This window comes from Vanacampus margaritifer, chromosome 8, assembly GCF_051991255.1.
Source record: "Vanacampus margaritifer isolate UIUO_Vmar chromosome 8, RoL_Vmar_1.0, whole genome shotgun sequence".
NCBI lineage: Eukaryota > Metazoa > Chordata > Actinopteri > Syngnathiformes > Syngnathidae > Vanacampus > Vanacampus margaritifer.
Genome location: NC_135439.1, coordinates 8,003,999 through 8,024,098, shown reverse-complemented (window position 1 = coordinate 8,024,098; position 20,100 = coordinate 8,003,999). Strand labels below are relative to the sequence as shown.

The window sequence follows — 20,100 nt, the reverse complement described above, 5'->3', positions numbered from 1 at the left end:
TAAGAGCTATCTAATCTTTAACATGAAGTAACTTCTGAATTTCTGCACATTTTTTTAATTATAAAACACAACTTGACCCCAGATTCCACAAATAAATGCATTATTATAAAATTTATTACTGCTGAATTTTGACATGGAAATGTCTGCTGCGTTGCGACTGGAATTCCCCTTGTACAGGCTTTCCAAGCAAGGGACTGTCATTAATCGCGTTTTAAAAAATTAGTGGCGTTAAAGGAACTTAAATTAACTCAAAATCAACACATTGATTTTGACACATCTAATTTATTTATTTATTTACTGGGCAAAACCGTTTTTGTGTTGCCATTTCCTTTTTTTGTTGTGAAAATTCAGAACAAATAAATGCTAACTAATAAAAAAAAAAATTATAATATACTACTATTTTGTTCATTTTTTCCATCATGCACTTTTCTTTCATTAGATTTGATAACAGAAACACTTCTCAAAGTTTGGACACGCTTTCATTGATTGCAACAAAAACTAAATAATTTAAATAATAAATGTACTACTATTGTAGAAATTTGCTGGGGACCGCCTGAGGGTGTTACTCCTGCTTCCTGCACCAAAAGTCTGCTTGGACAGACAGACCATTAAGATATAATAACCAATTAAAACTACTAATTCTGTGCCATCAGTGTGATGTGTCTTTTGTAAAAACATTACTTGATTACTTACTCTTTCCAAATCTGCTGGAAAATGTATTCAACACAAAAGTAGTAAAATATCTACGATAACTAACATCAGTATTAGAGTTACAAAACACAGCAAATAATATGACTCCACTTGTATGCTGTTTTGTGTTAAAACACACACCGAGTTAAAGAACAGGTTCGTCCGCCACTTTGTGGGCGTCTGCATTAGGCATGTTGTTGAAGCAAGGCCAGTTCAAACATGCAGAGACGCCAAACACTTGTAGGAATTTGCTTTTATTGCTCACGTGGCTTTTCCAGCGCTAAACTCTCGTTCGGTTTCATTGAAACGTGATCAAGTAAAGATTTATAAGGAACATGGGTTTTCTCGAGGGCTTCTCCTGCAGGTCCAATTTGAGATAATTACTTTCAAGCATAAAGGAAAGTCAAGTCAAACTTTTTTTTTTTTTTACAATATGTTCTATGCGTTTTCTTACTACGTGCTGGCAGCCATTTTTGTATTGTCACTTGTTGTTGACTGAAAATGACATCACAGTGCCTAAGGACTCGGCTTACAAATGTCACATGACCAAACTCAGAAAACAGGTGAGCCATAATGGTCGTTACCCGAGTGAGCCCTTCGCCACTGTGATGTCACTCCTGCTTAATTCATATTCCATAAATGGCACCATATGGTCAAAAGCGGAAGTGTTTTGCTTGTAGGAAGACCACGTGGTGCGTGGCGCCGTCTTTGAGCTCACACCAGCGAGTGAAAGCCAGTGTTCATCCTTGTAGCCTCTTTTTTCTTTTTATTTTGTCTTCTCAGACATTTTTTTTTACTTGTTTTGCAGCTTCTGCCATGACAGAAGCAATCGTGCGACGTGCGTAGATGTTCCAATCAACTTCCGTCTTTGTCACGAATGGGGAAGGGGGGAACGGGGAGTGACGTATGCCGTAAAGCAGTCCACATTTGTTTTTTTACTGCCAGAAAACTGATACAGGCCCCCTCAATGACAAAGCTACCATTCAACTAGCTGTAAGTCGATGTTTCAGCCGAAAGAGTTATGAAAATATTTTTGAAGGTGGAAAAGTTCCGAACTGTTGCTTTAATCAAACAGGCCTACTATGTTCAGACTAGTGGAGGTGCTTAGAACGTCCATCCATCCATTTTCTTAACCGCTTATTCCTCACAAGGTTCGCGGGGGCGCCGGAGCCTATCCCAGCTGGCTTCGGGCAATAGGCGTGTGGTTCACCCTGAACTGGTTGCCAGCCTATTGCAGTGCATAGAACACATTATTGAAGAAAAGAAAGGAAAAAAAGGCTTGACTTCCTGTTTAAGGCAATAATAGTGTGGACGATACACGGCTCTAATTAAAGCAACATTAGCATTAATATTAGAGTAAGTGTAAATATTTTCATACACAGCATCTTTTATTTTTCCTTATTATTGAGACATGATTTGCTTTGTTTGCGCCTTGTGCATATTTTTCAAAATTATTTTATTTTTTAACGTTAATGTATTTATTTTATTTTTACTTTTATTCAAAATTATAATAGTATATGTATCTATTTTGTGTTTTGTATACATCTGTATATACATTTTTATTTATTTATTGTTATTCACTTTGTAAACCAAAAATTACAAATGACTTGGTTATGCGATTAAGCTAAGCTAACGATAGCAGACCCTCGACTCTCGAGCCTTTGTCACGATGTATTTGGCGGCGCTAGGACCTGGCGGCTCACTGCACTTTCAGAGGCGCGCTCCAGGCAAACAGGCAGGAAGGAAGGAAGAGGAGAGGGAGGGAAGGTTTGCCTCCAACGAAGCCGCTGCTCGTTTGGACGAAAGTTCCACTCATCTCATTAAAACTGAAGGATTATCACACATTCGCTACTTTTAAATAGTGCATCTGTAGTGTTGAGCAGCCCTATTTCGTTTTGACTCGTACTTTTGCTCGTTTTCCATGTGCGCGTGAGCTGGGCGAACACACCTGCGTGAACTCAGGTAAGTCACCCATTAAGGAAGTTCATGGCTTTGTTCAATTTGCCAAGGCCCACGATACGTGAATTATTAAATTTCTCGCTTTAGTTACGTGTGCGCGTGACATTTTTTAATAAAGAAGGCAAACAATTAAGGGGCAGCTAATAAAATGAAGGTTTCACCAGCTTTGTGTGTCGTGCATGGAAGCTGGGCTGAAGGACACTAAAGTTGTGCTTGGCTCACTATTGGGCAGGAAACTTGCGTCACCCACAGCAGAAACCGCAGCCCACTATGTGGCAGAGTGTTAATGATTGACAAGACATGTAATGATGAAAGTGATCATATGACGCTTGTAGGGAGCAAAAATGGCTGTGTTTCTCTCTCATGTTATTGCGAGATTGGGCTAAGAACTCACTCAGGGATTTGCTAAAGGCGGTGGCATAATTAAGTAAAAAATGCAGGTACGCTTGCACAATTCTGAACATCCGGGCATTTCTGATATTTCAATGCAACGCAATCCAAATGCTTCCTTTTATACGGTGAAAACAAATGGCGTATTGTGTTGCTTTTACCTGTGAGTCTGACTATCATACAAACCAGGCAGATTGTTATAGTAGTCAAATATCACATCAACATCACATTTTGAAATAAAAATAATCTTCACAAATGTAATTACAAGAATCCAAAATCCAATGCTTTTCAATGAGCGGAGAGCGTCATTTCACCGCCATTTTGACATGTGACGTAAGCTCGGAATTGTCAATGAGGCAATGCAAAAATGTTAGCAAGAATACAATTTTTAATTAGCAAAAATAAAGTTATGATCTCTATATGCACACGTAATATTACGTGTTAATATGAAAAAAACATCATATATTATTTAAGTTTGCTGTCAGTAGTTTCCAGGATTTGGGGTGCTGCACTATTTCTCATAGACAGCAGGAGGCAACATTAGCTCCTCTAACTGAATTGTGTTCATGTCAACTGACCTCAAAATTGTATTATAGAAAGTAGATGTAACAGTTCCCTTACAAGTGTAAGTTCAGTTGGTGTTAACAGGAACCCGGAACCCCCGAACCCTATGTAGTACGTAACCTCGGTGTTTGTTGCAGCCCGTCCTGCAGGGATGTGTTCCAGTCGGGGTATCTGCAACAGAGGCGAGCGTCCCGCCAACCAGGCTTCTCGCTCCGAGAGCACCGGTTCGGGGGCTCACTATGCCCTGTGCGCCCTGGGAGTTGGCCTCATCGCGCTGGGAGTCGTTATGATCGTGTGGACGGTGATCCCCGTGGACGGGGAAGCGTCGGGCGGCTCCTCCAACTCGTCCAGCAACTTCACCGTAGACGGCGGCGGCGAGGACGGCGAAGAAGGGGAGCTCTCCAGGTCGTCTTCGGTCGCCATGGTGCTGGTGGGCGTCGGCCTGGCCATGCTGCTCCTGTCCATTTGCCTCGGTGTTCGGAGCAAGCGAAGAGCGAATAACAGAAGCGAGCAAACGGAGGCGCCGGCGGCGGCCTTCTTGGACCATGTGGCCGGCGAAAACGAAGAGTGAGTATGCTGCTCATCAGCACTCTTTGAACTTTTCAACCTATATATTCATTTGAGATTGGCTAATATGTTTATTTCAGCGCCAATGCCGATTTATTAATAGGGATGTAACGATATTATCACGACATTGTGGGAAGGATGGCGATATCAAAAAAGGTCACGATATTGTAAAATAATAAAAATAAAACATTTTGGTTTTGTACATTACAGCAATGCACATAAACATAAAATCTCTAATAACACTTAATATTGATGCACTTACTTGCTAATGCACGCTCATATTGAGTTCCTCAACATATTGACCTGATTCACAAGCATATTAAATTAACCTTCATCTGACGATTAGCGTGGATTTGAAACCTAGAAGGGCCAAAACATACTGTATGAAAATTAAACTGCACTAAAAAAAATAACCACCAGAGGGTGCTAGCAATGCTCAAATGGAAATCAACTCGACATTTTTAACAGTTGTGCTGTTTTTAATATCGTGACATGACGACGACAATATTGTGGCAGTTTTAATATTGCGATATCACGATATTGCCGTTATCGTTACATCCGTAATTGTTAGAGGAGGCTTATAACCGATATTTGGAGCCGATATTTATTTTCAGTAAAAGGGGGGGAAGGTGGATGTTGGTGTCAATTTTTTTTTTAATACAAATGCCAATCTTGACTTTGTTGTCATGTCTTAAAGCATGTTTATTGAAAAAAAAATTCTGACTTTTCAAAATGTAGAAGAGTTTTTTATGTAATCATAGAAATCTTTTAAAATTTCTAGCAAAATGTTCAGTGAGCTCCCAAGGTAATAAGTATTTGTCTTAAAAAGTTAATTTACAATTACTAAGAAAAGATATATGATATTGGTATGCAGCACAAAATTATGCTGTTGAATTAATACATTTTGTAAAATTATGTTGAAAATGTCTTGACTTGTCATTCATTTTGTGTTGATCAAGGGCGGATATAACTTCTACTTTTTTATGTGCACTTTCATTTAATTTTTAAGAATAACTAAATAAATATGTTAACTTCAACAAGTAAATACCATAGCTCTCTCTACTTTTCTACAGTCTTTTTTTTTTTTTTAAACAAACGGAAATCTTAAACTTTCACATTTCTTTGTTTTAATGTTGAACAAAAACAAAAGCTTCAAAAAGTTCCCAGGGTCAGCAGCATCTTTTATAAAGTTAACTAAAAAAATTAATAGTTACCTGAGATTAAAATGGTTTTACTTTTACCTTTTTAGTTTGTCAGGTTAAAAAGAAAAAAAAGATGCCCAATATGAATATCCCTAATATTCACGCTAATGTGCACTGTCGTTCGCCAATCGTTCGCCAATCAAAGCCATCAAAGTGAACCAAGGCGCTTTGCCGTTGATCCCCAGAGTTCCGGATCCAACCGCATTCAACGTACCGAGCTACGACGAGGTGGTGGGCAGCGACACCTACCCCGTGCGTCAGAGCAACCTCCGCCAGAGCAACACACACCTGCCGTCCTACGAGGACATCATCGCGGCCGTGGAGAACGAGGGCAGGGACCAGCCCGCTGAGGACTCCCGCCTCAACGAGCCCACACAACCGCCTGCCACGGCCGCCGCCGCCGAACACCAGCCCGACGCCGCCCGGCAACCCAACATGCCGGCGCGCAGCGCCAGCCGGGCCAGCCGCCTGCTGCGCCCCCTACGGGTGAGGCGGATCAAGTCGGACAAACTGCACCTGAAGGACTTCCGCATCCAAATCCGCAGCCCCTCGCAAAACCCGGTGACCATCGAGCCCATCACGCCGCCGCCGCAGTACGATAACAAACCGCCGGAATTGGGCTGATCTCTGCACTTATAACACTCCTGAGATGCCAGTTTTTCCCAATGTTGGTACCCAAAAAAAAAAAAAGTAGGTTAGATGTGACTCTGAGCGGCCAAGGAGAACAATCACAAAACCGTGCTCCTTGGTGAGAAACTTTGTCAGCTGCATTTCGTTACCACGAATCTCTGGGCCTTTGTGAATTTTAGCACCACTGCCTTAATTTAAGTCCATCATGTAACATTTACGTGAGGAGGTAAGTGTGGGTATCAAGAGGGGGTTAAGTCGATGACGGCCATCTTGTAAACAAGCTTTTCAGGTTGTGCTCTTAATGAAGAAGATGGACCGAGATTGAGGAATTGTTTGTGAATGTGCTTTTAAATGCGTCTTAAAGTGGCTCAGGTTGGACATCTTCAAGTTAAATGTCGTCTTGAGGGTGTTTCGCGGCACGGCAACATTGACCAAATTAGATGCGGTGCTGTAAAAAAAAAAAAGCAAGGTAATGGTAAGCGTTCTTCAAAACGTTTTGTATTCAAATAAATCTCCTTTCTGTTGCGTAATGCTTTTAATTAGTCAATTTAAAGCAGATGTTTCAGTGCAATGTTATTGATGGCTCGTGTGATTTTTGTTTTGTTTTTACTACACTAGAATCGTCGCTCTTTTTAATTGTTCTCACTCATTTATTCATTATTCTCTGGACTGCTGTCGAAACAGGTAGCAGTTCAGATTAAAGGAGTAAATTAGAGATGCTGCAAGTTTATTTATGTTCAGAAATATCAGGGTTTTATGGTTCATAATAAAATATACAGTATCTGTATTTGTTTTTATATTACAATATACTTTTTGCAGTACTGCATGGTTCAGAATGCATTTGTTGATATATTGCGCCCTCCAGTGGCCACATGAAGCCAAGAATGAAGAAAGGAGAATATAATTGTGACAAAACAAAAACGCAACACAATTAAGTCAATCTTAACACTTGTATTCGGGGTCAGTCAGATTTTCAGGAAATAATACATTTTAATATGTTTATTTTTTTTAGATAAAATGTAATAAATGTATGTGTTCATGTGATTACAGTAACTTGTATCATGATAAGGCATTTCAAAATATACTATCAATATTTCCATATTTGTAGTTTATTTTGAAATGATACTATCAGTCTTTCTAGTTTTTTTTTTAAGAAAAAATATTTTTCTAAAGCAGGCTATATTTTTTTTTAAATTAAAGGTGTAATATTATGACCAAGTGTTTATTTTATTATTTTGTTAAATTTATTTTCAAAATAAAGCCATACATCTATGACACTGAGGTTGTACGTACTTATATATATATATATATATATATATATATAATTTTATAATTTATTTATTTACAGGTTTATATATTTTTAGGTCATTTAAAGTGAAGTGTTTGGGGGGAAAGTCATATTTCTAAATTTAAAGTCAGACTGAATGAAAACGTTTGACAATTATTTTTTTGCCGGGGAAATTTTAAGATAGATAAGATTTTTAATTTTAAGATAAAATATATATTTTGTATTGAAATAGTAATATTACAATGATAGTCTAATATTTTTGAGGGGGGGAGTCTAACATACTTTGAAACTTAGTTTCAAACTTCTCTACTTTGGAAAAAATATATATATTTTGTAATTTATTTTTAATTTTTCAAGTGAATGCAATATAATTTCGTAATAAATACTCAGAAATAGAGGGAACAAATTCTAATAAACAAAAAATACTCTGAAATTAAAAAAAATTGTTCAGGAAAAGCAGAAAAAAATGTTCCATGTAGGCCTACCTATATTCCCGAAGAAAGTTGTTTTTGTGTGTGTTTGTGTGTAAATGCTATATGCTTGCGTGTAAATTTAACATTTGTCACACATTTCTCTTTAAAACAAAAAAAAGAAGCTATTAATGCTTTGATCAATACTTGATGTTAAATTGTATTGATTTATTATTGCTATGCTTATTAATTGCATGTAATATTTTGCAATGTAATTCAATTTAATTATATTTTATTGGATTTGACTGCGTTTTGGAGGACGAGCTTTAAACATTTGAAATCTTTTTTCCCCTCCCTAACACATTTCCCCTCTACGCTCCACCCATCGCCTCACTTCGGAAGGATTCCTTTTTTTCCTTTTCCTTTTTTATTTTTTGGTGTGCAGCTGCCATGTAGCAGTGGGAGGCACAGCTGTCTGCGGGAAGAGCCAAAGCCCGGGGAGTCAGTCACATTCCTGGCTGGGATTCAATGACTGAAGCAGACACAAACAAACAGAGAGAGAGAGAGAGAGAGAGAGAGAGAGAGAGAGAGAGAGAGAGAGAGAGAGAGAGAGAGAGAGGGAGGGGAGAGGAGAGGTAGACTAGAGAGAGAGAGAGACTGGATGGCACATTTGAGGCGCACTTAGGAGTGCGTAAAACGGCTGTGGAACGCGTAAGAAACAACACTCGTGATTGTATGCTGAGTTTTCTTTGGGGGATTTTTCCGACTGTGGAAGTTGTTTATTAGAGGGAGAGAGAAAAAAGAGAGAGAGGACAAGCTTCTGTGGATCTTTTTTTTCCCCCCTGAATGGGCCGCACCGGGAAGGGAAGCTGCTCCTTGTCCGGGGGAAGCTGTCTGACTGGCGGCGTGGAAATGCTCAGCTCGGACGCAGAGTGAACGAGACTCCTCGAAACAACTAAAACGTTTCATTCCCCAAGTTCTTTTTTGTCGTGTTTTTCAACCAAAAAGATGGAAGTGAGCAGCTTCCAACCTCACCCTGGACTTCAGCAAACTCTGAAGCAGTTCCATCTGAGCTCCATGCGCTCCCTGAGCGGACCGGCGTCGTTCTCCGCCCGCTGGCCGCACCAGGAGTCCCTGTTCAAGGACGCCAAAGCCGAGATGGTGCTCAGCCTGCCGGCCCACACCCCGCCGGTCATGTCCGGGCCGCTCTTCATCCCGTCGGACCGCTCCACGGAGCGCTGCGAGACGCTGCTGGAGCGCGAACCCATCTCTTGCTTCGTGGTGGGCGGCGAGAAGCGCCTGTGCCTGCCGCAGATTCTCAACAGCGTGCTGCGGGACTTTTCCCTGCAGCAGATCAACTCGGTGTGCGACGATTTGCACATTTACTGCTCGCGTTGTACGGCCGACCAGCTGGAGATCCTCAAGGTGGTGGGCATCCTGCCCTTTTCGGCGCCCTCCTGCGGTCTCATCACGCAGACGGACGCCGAGCGCTTGTGCAACGCGCTCATCTACGGCGGCTCGTACCCGCCGCGCCGCGGGGGAGGAGGCAAGGAGCGCGGCGGCAGCGGCGGCGGCGGTGGAGGCAGCGGCGGCGGAGGAGTAGGAGTAGGCGGCGTCCTCCTGCAGCTGGAGCGCACCGAGTCCAGCTTCCGGGTGTACCACGAGTGCTTCGGCCGATGCAAGGGCTTGTTCGTGCCGGAGCTCTACTCGGGCCCCGGTGCCGCCTGCGTGCAGTGCCTGGATTGCAGGCTCATGTTCCCGCCGCGGAAGTTCGTGGTGCACAGCCACAAGCGGCTGGAGAACCGGACCGTGCACTGGGGCTTCGACTCGGCCAACTGGAGGGCCTACGTGCTCCTGGACCCGGACTACAGCGGCAAAGAGGAGAAGGCGAGACTGGAGAGGCTGCTCAGAGACTTGAAGGGGAAATATGACTTGAGCGGAAAGATGGCCAGGAAGTCGTGCAGGGTAAGTGGAGTTGGATTGCTTTGCTTTTGAGGAATGGCTTCTTGTCGGGCTTGTCAACACGTCGCACGTCTATTGAATGGCTTGGGAGCACATACTGGAAGTTTTCAAACTTTTGACTCGGACTTTTACTTGTTGTTAGCTACGAGTGGCTACATTATGATGACCAACGTTAAAATATGAAACCAATGTTTTATTTTTAAAAGTCTAGCTAATATTATTGTAAGCCGTATTGTGCTGCACAGTAGGCCTACACAAAATTGTATCTAATGTATCTAATTGGTATCTGGAGTTAATTACAAAACACTTAAAACATCAGCATAGTGTAATTTGGGAGAGTTACATTTCTAACGCTGACACCAGTGTAGAGTACTATCAACACAACTCAGTGTTTACCATTGTAGAGTTCTAACTAGATACAGTGTTGGAGTAACACTCATTCAGTGTAAAAAAAAAAAAAAAAGTAACACTTTGAAGTGTTAAATTTACTCATCAGTGTTGACATATAAACACTTTTCTACTGTTGGATTTTACATTTACATTTACATGCAGTGTTAATCTAACATTGACAATTTTGCTGTGTACTTAATATATTTCTTAAAGGTTAAATAGCAACAAAGGTTTAATACAACTGAACTGTACTTAGTCAGGGATGACAGTCTCCGGCATAAAGCATGTCCTCTCAGGGCCATGCTAAATGTTTTATTCTTCTCAATTATACATTATGAGGTCAGTGATGGTTTAGTGGTACGTTGGTCTAACTTGGGTGCATATAGCGTTGGTTCAGCCCCCACTGAGTGACTGTAGGAATGCTTATTTTTTGTCTCTATATGCGCCTTGCAACTGACTGACAGCCAGCTGAGGTTGTAGTTTCAGATATCATACTGGGGGAAAGCGGTATGGCTGGATATAGTATGAGCATTTGTGGGTGGTGGAGAGTGGTTACTACATCTGTCTCACACTTTTGAGGTTCCGGGTTTGAATCTCTCCGGTGTGGCTTTTGCATTTTTTTCCTCCCGGTACTGCAACTTGCTCCTGCATTCCAAAAGACACAAATGGTTACAAAATGTTAAGGCTAAATCTGTCTACATGGCTCCTGTAACTGGCTGGCGACCAATCCTAGGTGAAGACCCCCCCCCCGCTCCTTCCCCCCCCCCTCACCCAAAAAAATCAGCTGGGATAAGCTCCAGCTCACAACCGCAACCCTAATGAGGACAAGCGCTATAGAAAATGGACGGATGGAAGTTAGGCTTTTTATAACAGTTCCTATGAGATTTTATTTTTAGAATTAGTTGGCAGCGGGACACCCCTGCTCTAATGCATTGTGTGAATGCTGGAAGGATTCACATATTGTTCACAAATGCTGTGTACAGCATTGATCATAGTTCATTCTCACTTTTTTTCACATGCTTTTCCTTCCACATTTCACACTCACCATTACAGCATCAATATATTTAAAAAATTTACGCCATGTGGGCTATTATTTTATCTCATTCCAACAATTCACTGTTTTCCCACAATTCCACCCAAAAAAATTCCCTCAAATGAGTCAATGACACATTCAACAACTGATTCACATCACTGCCATTTCAAATTCAAAATGTTCACTTAATTCACTTTGGGAATGATTTTCAACATTCCAATCCCACATACCAAAATTTCCAAAATTTTCACCAATATAATATACCACATCATTCTTTATCATTCCACATTTTTCACCTATTTGCTTTTTTTCTCTAGTATAATTCCACATCGTTGCACAGCTTTCAATATTATTCCAAATCGTTCAATGTTTTTCACCAACATATGACATATTTTCACTGGTACCATTCCACATCATTCCATATATTTTAATATCATTCTAAATCATTCCACATTTTTCACCACGTTACACATTTGTCACCAAGATCATTTCACATCATCCCATATGATTCAACATCAACCTCCATTTTTACAGACATATTGCAACCCCATCTACATTAAGATAAATGGACATCTGATGTTTTTTAGGCAGAATGAGGAAGAGGAGGGGGTGGATGAAGACTATTTTAAGGTGGTGATGGGGTTAAGAGTTTAATGAGGTTTGGGATATGGATATGTGTGTGTGTTTGTTCGTATGTGTGTGTCTGTGTGGCCATGGTGGGATAAGCTGCGCGTGGGTGGGTGTGGGTGTCACCATGATGGCGTCCTGCGTGGGTCAGCGTGGACAAAAGAGCATAGAAGGCGGGGGCGGGTGCTTGTGTGTGTGTGTGTGTGTGTGGGGGGGGGGGGGTCTTGGCCGACTGGCTGCGTGGCTCGGTCACACAGCAGCTGCTGTGTGGGACTCTCGCAAATGAGTGGACATCTATGTGGGCATCGCCGCGGTCTGAGCGCCAGCCAGGAGATGCGTCATCACAGGGGAACCTTCGGCATGAAAATTGAGCAAAGTTGCTAAATGGAGAAAAAACAATGGGTCTGGTTAGGAAGTATTAGACTCACTTTTTTTTTTATACAGTATTAAATACATTTCTTGACAATAATATGTTCTATGCAGCCCCACTAGTCTAAATAAGGTATTCTGGTTAATATTGCATTAGTGGAATGTTATTTAATCAGCAAAATCCAGACAATAACAGGAAGGCGGCCATTTTGCCACTTTCTATCGAGTGAAAATGACATCACAGTTGCTCAGGTGTGAGGTTAACAACCAATCACAGCTCAGCTTGAGAAAACAGGTGAGCTGTGATTGGTCGTTACCTGAGCCCTGAGCAACTGTGATGTCATCATCAGTCGACAGCAAGTGGCAAAATGGCTGCCCTCTGAGATGGATTAAAAACCGCTGGATTTTGCTACAAAACTCTTATTCCACAAATGTAATAAAATTAATCAGAATGTCATTTTTAGACTAGTGAGGCCACATATAACATATTATTGTCAAAAAAATGTTTAAGATTGACTTCTCCTGTAATGAATTATCTCTAATCTACTAGTTGAAGTACCTGATTGACAAAACTGTCCCGTCACCTGTGTTGTTTGTCATCTAAAAAAAAGTATCAATGCTGTGCAGGTTAGCCTTTGACAGTGTGTGTGTTTCGTTATACACATGACGGAGGAGGGGGGGGGGGGGGGGGGGTCAGTCATTGTGTGTTGGCCGTAGTTCACTGTCAGTCGTGTCCCACTTAGCAGACAGGCCGCGCTCCTCAGGGAGCCGCACACCAGCGCTGCTGCCATACATCAGCCTGACAGGCCAAGCTGCTCAAAGGCCAGACGGCGGCTCGCACACCAAGCTTAAGCCGGCCAAACACAAAAAGAATCCACGTTATCGGCCGGCCTCAGACTCCCTCGCACGTCACGAAGGCTTTATTAATACGAGCCACAACTCGCCTGTCTGCACTTGATTGCTGGGAGGTGTCATCGATCAATGTCAATTCACTCGTATTAGCACTTCTTGGAGTTTCGTAACTATTTCTTCTTGTCAATTTTAAATAAGCATAAAATACGTATGAAGGGACTTGTCAGCGGAGGTGGCAAATCCTGGTCCAGAAAGTAAAAACCCTGCCACAGTTTGGCTTTAGCCCCTTCTGCTTACTAGCTAGCTTGCGCTCTAACACCCAGGGAGCTAGCTAGGGAGCTCGCTAGCTAACACCTGGGGCTAAAGCCAAACTGTGGCAGGGTTTTTTTACATTCTGGACCACCTCTGCTTGTCAGTTGTGTAAATGTGGAATTTTCTTCAAAGATATATGATAACAGTCAGCAGTGAGTGCAACTAATTCAAATGTGACTAGCTAGCAAGAGGATGTAAACATGCTATGCTGTCGCTATGTGTTGACGTAATTGATTGGATTTTACTATTTTACAGCAAGCATCAGTAGGAGATCTAATTAATTAACAAATTAAAGCCTGATTAGTTTTTCCTGCCTGAATGTCATGCAATAAAAATTTACTGTCACTATGTCATGAAATAATGCAAACAAAATTGATTTTACTACTAATAATAATTCAGGCCCAACTCAACAAAAATATGAAGGCAACACTTTTGTTTTTGCTCCCATTTTTTTATGAACTGAACTCAAAGATCTAAAATGTCTTCTTCTTCTCCTTCTCCTTCACAGTATCACAATTCCTCTCAAATATTGTTCACAAACCATTCTAAACCTGTGATAGTGAGCACTTCTCCTTTGCCGAGATAATCCATCCCACTTCACAGGTGTGCCATTTCAAGATGCTGATTAGACACCATGGCTTGTTTTTTTGAGTCCCCAGACAACCCCAAATAAAACAAAACTGCACCTTTCAGAGTGTTTTTTTTATTGTGGGCAGTGTAAGGCACACCTGTGCACTAATCATGGCCTCTAATCAGCATCTTGATATGGCACACCTGTGAGGTGGTATGGATTATCTGGGCAAAGGAGAAGTGCTCTCTATCACAGATTAAGACTGGTTTGTGAACACTATTTGAGAGAAAGTTTTAGTTTTAGATCTTTGAGTTCAACTCATAACAAATGGGAGCAAAAACAAAATGGTTGCATTTAAAAAAAATTGAGTAGTTTGCTGCCTAAATGGGCTGCTGTAGAAATCCAAACAAGTTGTAAACCACAAAAGAGTCAAGTTAGGGTTGGTTGGACCATTTTGAGCAAACTATTATGTTAATACTACAGTCGCATATTTGCCTGACAATCTAGTTTGTTCCCTAAATGAGATGTTGTAAAAATCGTATGGTGAGAAACCGCATGAGAGCAGAAATGATTGCCCAAAGATTTCAATCAACCACATTGTTATGTTGTCGTGACATCTTGACACAAGGGATTTTTGGTATAATAACAACCAGACAAATTCAGGCCCGACCAGTTTTTGCTGCCGAATGTTCCCCCATAGAAATTGAAAGCAAATTATTTCATCGCTACATCTCGACATAATAAAAATGAATCTGGGCACCACTCATTCAGGCCCAATCTGCTTGCTGACTAAACGGGCTGCTGTAGGAAGTTCCACAAAGCTCTACATAACTCCAAGTGAACTGAGTGTAACGTTGATTGGTCAGCTTGGGGGATGTGTGTGGGAGTTGCTCAAACCGCTGAGTCATTGTGTCCGTTTCGCATCGCGTCCGACGTTTCGCCCGTTGCCGAACGCTCCGGCGAGAGCAGCGGCTGCAGGCCAGGCCTTGACATGTGTTGTCAAGGGGCCGTGACCCTCGACCTTTCCCAAAGACACCGACACAGCCACCCACTCCACTCGAACCCTCCACCCCAAACCGACCAATCACAGTCCGGTCCACTGAGCAGATGGCCGTGTGATAAAGCAAGCAAAGGGAGATCCAGTAAACCAGCACCCAAACATGAGGATTTCATGATTTTTAATTGCTAAACTTTGACTTCAGTTAAAAAAAAATTAAAAAATCCAAAATACAAGGATCGCTCCAATGGGTCAAACACCGCACGTAATTGTTCCGAAAGTACACGTAGTCTCATTTGCATTAAAAGCTCTAAAAACTTGGTATTGGATTTGGATGTTTTGAGTCCAAAAGCATTAACGTTTGCGCAAAAGGGCATAAGTTAGTCCCTTCTTTAATGGCACGGCTATTAAAGTTATTCAGCTGAGGCCAATTTATGCCATTTTTCATCCCATTGTTCCCTCTCACTGGGAGAAATTAGCCTCAAACGTGGCGGGAACCAATCAAGTGAGCGTCAAGGGCTTGTGCTTCCACTTAGCCGGCGCGATTAAATTTATTGAATTCATGAAAAATAGCAGACTGCTACTACTTCTACAACATTAACTTTCATGTTTGGGGAGGTTTAACTAACAAAATGCAATCCAGTGGAACCGGTTGGTGAATATTATTACGGTTTCCAACTCAAAAGAATACAAGAATTACTCTTGCACGTTGTTATGGTAGGTTTACTAAAATAACACAATCCTGTGGAGCCAGTTGATATAATAATATTACGTAAAGTCAATTAGTTATTTTTTTAAACAAAATTGTGTGTATGTACCGTATGAAAATAAGAATGCAAATATTGTAAATAAATATGAGAAAACATGCAAAGTTACGTCATTTAGACAAAAGATTAAAATAAAAAATATCTATTTTTAAATTAATCTCAATGTTTAAACACAGAGTTAAATCGGTTGATATACCAGTTTTTTTTAAACTTTTTTCCAACCCAAAATTAGATCTGTCCTCCATTCCTGGGAAATTAAAATGTTATACCAGAACAGTGACATTTGCATGCAAAATAATGATGCAACAGACTGACACTGACAAAAAAAGAATGAAAATAAATAGAATAAATAAAATGAAAATTGGAACAAATATTAGTTAGAAAATCAAGAAATGCAAAAAAAAAAAAAAGGAGAGCTCCATATAAAACCAAAACAGATTATTATTATTATTATTTGGTGTTGTTGTATTTTGAAACATCAGTGTGCTTTTATTGTACACAATTGAACAGTGGTGTCCAAACTATGGCCTGAGGGCTATTTGTGGCCCGCCACTCATTTTTAAGTGGCCCACGGCATATACTAAAAATTACGTTTGTTGCTAATAAAATTATTTTATATCCTCTAGAGCTTTTGTGAAGATGCAAAGATGCAAATTAACTATTTACAACGAAACTAAAAACATTTCTCTTCATAACACTGTGATACAGAGATAAGATAATTAATTATTAACAATTAAGATAATTCAATTTTGCAAGCAAAAATGGTTTCAAAATTTGAGAACATGAATGATTCCCAAAGAACTGCTTTAAAAATGGTTAACTTACAACAGGCTGCTCTTGTTTTGGTTCTGAATGTAGAGATGAGATTTGGCTGCAGATATCTTCTGGTGGGTGCGAGGATCTCTGACCATCACAAAATCTTAAAATATTTTCCGTATAGAAAGCTGTTGAAAGAGCAGCTTTTCAAAAATATAAATAAATAAATAATAAGGGGGGGATCAAATTAAATGTTAAAACAATTGATTTGTTACGGATGTTGTCTTTAAGCGTCAGCATGCTGGCGTGTAATTAAATAAAAGAATATGAAATATAAATAAGTAGAATGGGTTAAACAAAAAAAAAACTAAGAAAAAACTTGAAAGGAAATATTCACAAAATAATACAATATGTCTTTGCTCGGTTGTGTTTGTTGTGTTTTGCACCTCCAGCGCGCTCGCATATACGCGCGAGCACGTAATGACGGGATGATGGGTTGGCGGGCAGATTAAAATGAGCTGTGAGGGTCGGCTCATTTCCATTCCCATCTGTCTGCTGACCTCTAGCAAGCCACAACGTGACATCCTTGACGGGCCCGTCTGCCCGCCATCCACCAAGTGGGCTTATTCTTGCATGTTCCTGAGAGTTTTACTCCCATTGTGGCCTTGGGTCGTTTCTCTCGTCTTCATCTGACCCCCCGCCCACTCACTGGAGACCGTCACCTTGTCGCCACGGTGCATGCGGGCCAGCGTTTGGCCGCTGCGTGGACGGCGTGTCAGGAGCTCCCAGGGGTTGTGGCTTCCATTCTCCCAGAGGTGACCCTGTGTTAAAAGAGTGTCAGCTGGGGTTCTGTCATGGCTGATGTGGGCTAAAGATCTGCCGCCTCCTTTGTTCCGGGGCCGGCCTTTCACAGGCTGTGAAGTGCGGCCTCTTTTCTCTTTTTGTTGTCTCTTTCGGGTGCAGTGCAGAGGGATTCGTAACCTACAGCCTCTCTCAGGGTGGGAAATCCTAGCATGCGCGTTTGGCAGCGTCACCGCCTTCTTCCTATTGGTTGTTATTGGAGCTAGGGCTGCTTGATTTTGAAGAAAATATTAATTAATTTACTCGCAGAAATTTTCACTGATTTCCACTCGCGGCTGTTTTACTGGATTTTGACTGATTTTGCAAGGCTCACAGAATATTGTGTTCTATAAAAACATAGAAACTACCAAAAGAAAGATTAAAGTAATTTTTTTATCAGGAAAAAATATATATTAGCAATTAGCATCAGAATCTAGCTAAATTTCATCATTATTTACAAACCTGTTCAAAACACTGGGGAAAAGAGCTTGTTGCAACATGTCCCTGGTTGATCTCTCATACTCTGCTGTCCCCTGCTGGCCGTTTTTTGTAATAACTACCATTGCTTTAAATGGCTTCTTCAGACTAGAGGCTGCATCAAAGCCTTCTGTATGCTCCAGCGTAAAAAAACACATAAATACGTTTTTGGGAGCAAATTAGTTAATCACGATTAATTTAGTAATAATTGAAATCACAATTAGGACAATCATTTGTTTTTTGGTACAAAACAAGAAAATGTTTAAACATGTAAAAAAAATATGAAGCCAAATACATTTCTTTGAAACACTATAATTATGCAAGTTCCTTTTGGACCAAACAAGATTTATTAAATTTGTCATTTTAAAATAAAAAAAAAGGTGCAAATATATAAATTAAAACAACTCGAAATTTGTATTAATAATTTGTGTTTACAATTATGAAAATTTTGTAATTGTGGAGTGTAATAATTTAAATTGGAATTATGTTTTGATTAATTTCACAGCCCTAATTGGAGCTAAAAGAGAGGTCTGCATGTCTAAGTCAGAAACACCAATCACATTGCACAAACTGTTAAATGTGTTAGTTTGACAAAGTACAGTATCATAGAGTGTGATTTTCCACATATATTACAAAAAAATTGCATTTTGGGGGGAAGTCTGGAACGGATTAATGGCATTTCCATTTGTTTCAATGGGGAAAGACGACTTGAGATATACACACGTTAGAATTGACCATTCACAGTGATGGGACGACAATTATGATGATGTCCGGCAAAAGAAAATTTTGATAGAACCCCAATAGCTACAATATTTAAGAAAAATATGACAGACAACATTACAAATGTCCAAGAGACTCGATGTGTGTGTGCGCGCAGTGGGGTGATTAGTGTTGATCAGTGTCACCTGCGCCGACAGCCGCAGAACAGATGCCTGTATTGGGTTAGTCATCATCAATTTCGCCCCGATCGCCGCCCGATTTCCAGCCCTGTGATTAAGAATCAAGCCCATCTGCTGCGGAGACAGGAAATCTTGGTCTGCATCTGCTGCTGGTTGAGACGCTAAGCCGCTGCAGTCGATGGGTGCGGTGAGTGCTGAGCGGCTAGGAGTTTAAACTCACATAATCCCGCCTAACTCCTGGAATGCGGAGAGCGCGTTACACATCCAGACCTGCGCAGTCTCTCGGAAACAAGAGACGGGACTCAGACGGGCTTTACATCATCATCGAGGCTCGTTCAAAGTACGGGCCTATAAGCATCCCCTATGGAACGCGGTAATTAGAGCGTGCATCGGATGTGGCGCAGCAGCTCAGCACGTACCGTGTTCCAGAGATACGCGCAATATGTGTTTGATAGTTTGACCTAACCTATTTAAACATACTAAAACACAGGTTTTAAATGCAACAAAATGGAACATCGAAAATCCACATATTTTGTGCATTTAAAGATGGGCACATATAAAATGTTTTCTTACATGGTCTTTCTATATCCTGGATTTTCCCCTTTTGCAGGGTAGGGTAGTAGGCCAGGAATTAGCCATATCCTTAGTTTAAAGGCACAGTGTGTAATATGTAACCACTAGATGCCGGTATAGTATCGAATGCAGCCAAAATGCATGCATTCAGACTACGGTGGCTCAGAGAGACCATACTTCGCAAGCCTACCACCAATTCTTATTTTTTTGCGAGCAAACGAGCATCTCGGTGAGCAGCTAACAAGAGCGGCTAGCGGGAGAAGCTAGTAAAAAAAGCGACGGGTAAAATAATGAGTAATTACTAGACTTACGATAAGATATATAAAACAAATTGCAATTCAACATATTTTTTTGCATACTACTGACATAGTCGTTTTTTTAAATGAATTATGAGTTCACCACTAGCTAGCGCTAGCGATCACTGACTGTACTTTTAACGCTGGAGGTTAAAAACACCAAACAAGACGGACTGTGTACATATGTGTTTTATTTAAACGATGCACCCTCTTAAAGCTCCACCAATGTTGGACCACATCGGAGCAGAAGCGAGCCCTGCTGGTGCCATATGACAAACCGGCATGCCGCCCCTGCCTCCAATCCGCCCACCGACCACCTCCAAAGCTGGGCTAGGGAGGAGGATTAGCTCACGCAGCTAAAAGCAAACAGACTGCTCTGTGTTCAGACAGCTTTTGGTCCAAATCTTGTTTGTGCCTCCTGTTTTGATGGCTCCCATCACCAGCGGGGTCGCGCTGCACTTCGCAACCGGTGCCAAGCTCTGTGTGTGCGCTGTGTGTCTGTGGATTGGGGGGGATGTTTTGAGGATTCGCATTGCAAGACTCCCCTGTTATTTAGGATATGCATAATTAGTTTTGAGGATTATGATGGCCTACAGCGACTATTAAGTCTCACCCCCCCAGTTAAGAGGATGTGCGTCAAGTAACGTAAAAATAAAGCTAAAGCCATGTTTCCACCAGT

The 20,100-nt window shown here is 41.1% G+C and overlaps 2 protein-coding genes across 2 annotated transcripts in view; both read left to right on the top strand.

The window, feature by feature from the left end:
* The first annotated feature begins 2,352 nt into the window (after nt 1–2,352).
* Nucleotides 2,353–6,789, top strand: tmem51b (transmembrane protein 51b). The gene is made up of 3 exons (XM_077572417.1): nt 2,353–2,652; nt 3,741–4,170; nt 5,558–6,789. Exons 2-3 carry the CDS (start codon nt 3,755–3,757, stop codon nt 5,994–5,996), a joined length of 855 nt encoding a protein of 284 aa, XP_077428543.1. The 5' UTR covers nt 2,353–2,652; nt 3,741–3,754; the 3' UTR covers nt 5,997–6,789.
* A 1,492-nt stretch (nt 6,790–8,281) lies between these two features.
* skib (v-ski avian sarcoma viral oncogene homolog b) overlaps nt 8,282–20,100 on the top strand; it is a 51,238-nt gene continuing 39,419 nt past the window's right edge. The window contains exon 1 of the mRNA XM_077572416.1: nt 8,282–9,665. Within this exon, the coding sequence (XP_077428542.1) occupies nt 8,709–9,665 (957 nt within the window). The 5' untranslated portion in view covers nt 8,282–8,708. The remainder of the gene's footprint in view (nt 9,666–20,100) is intronic.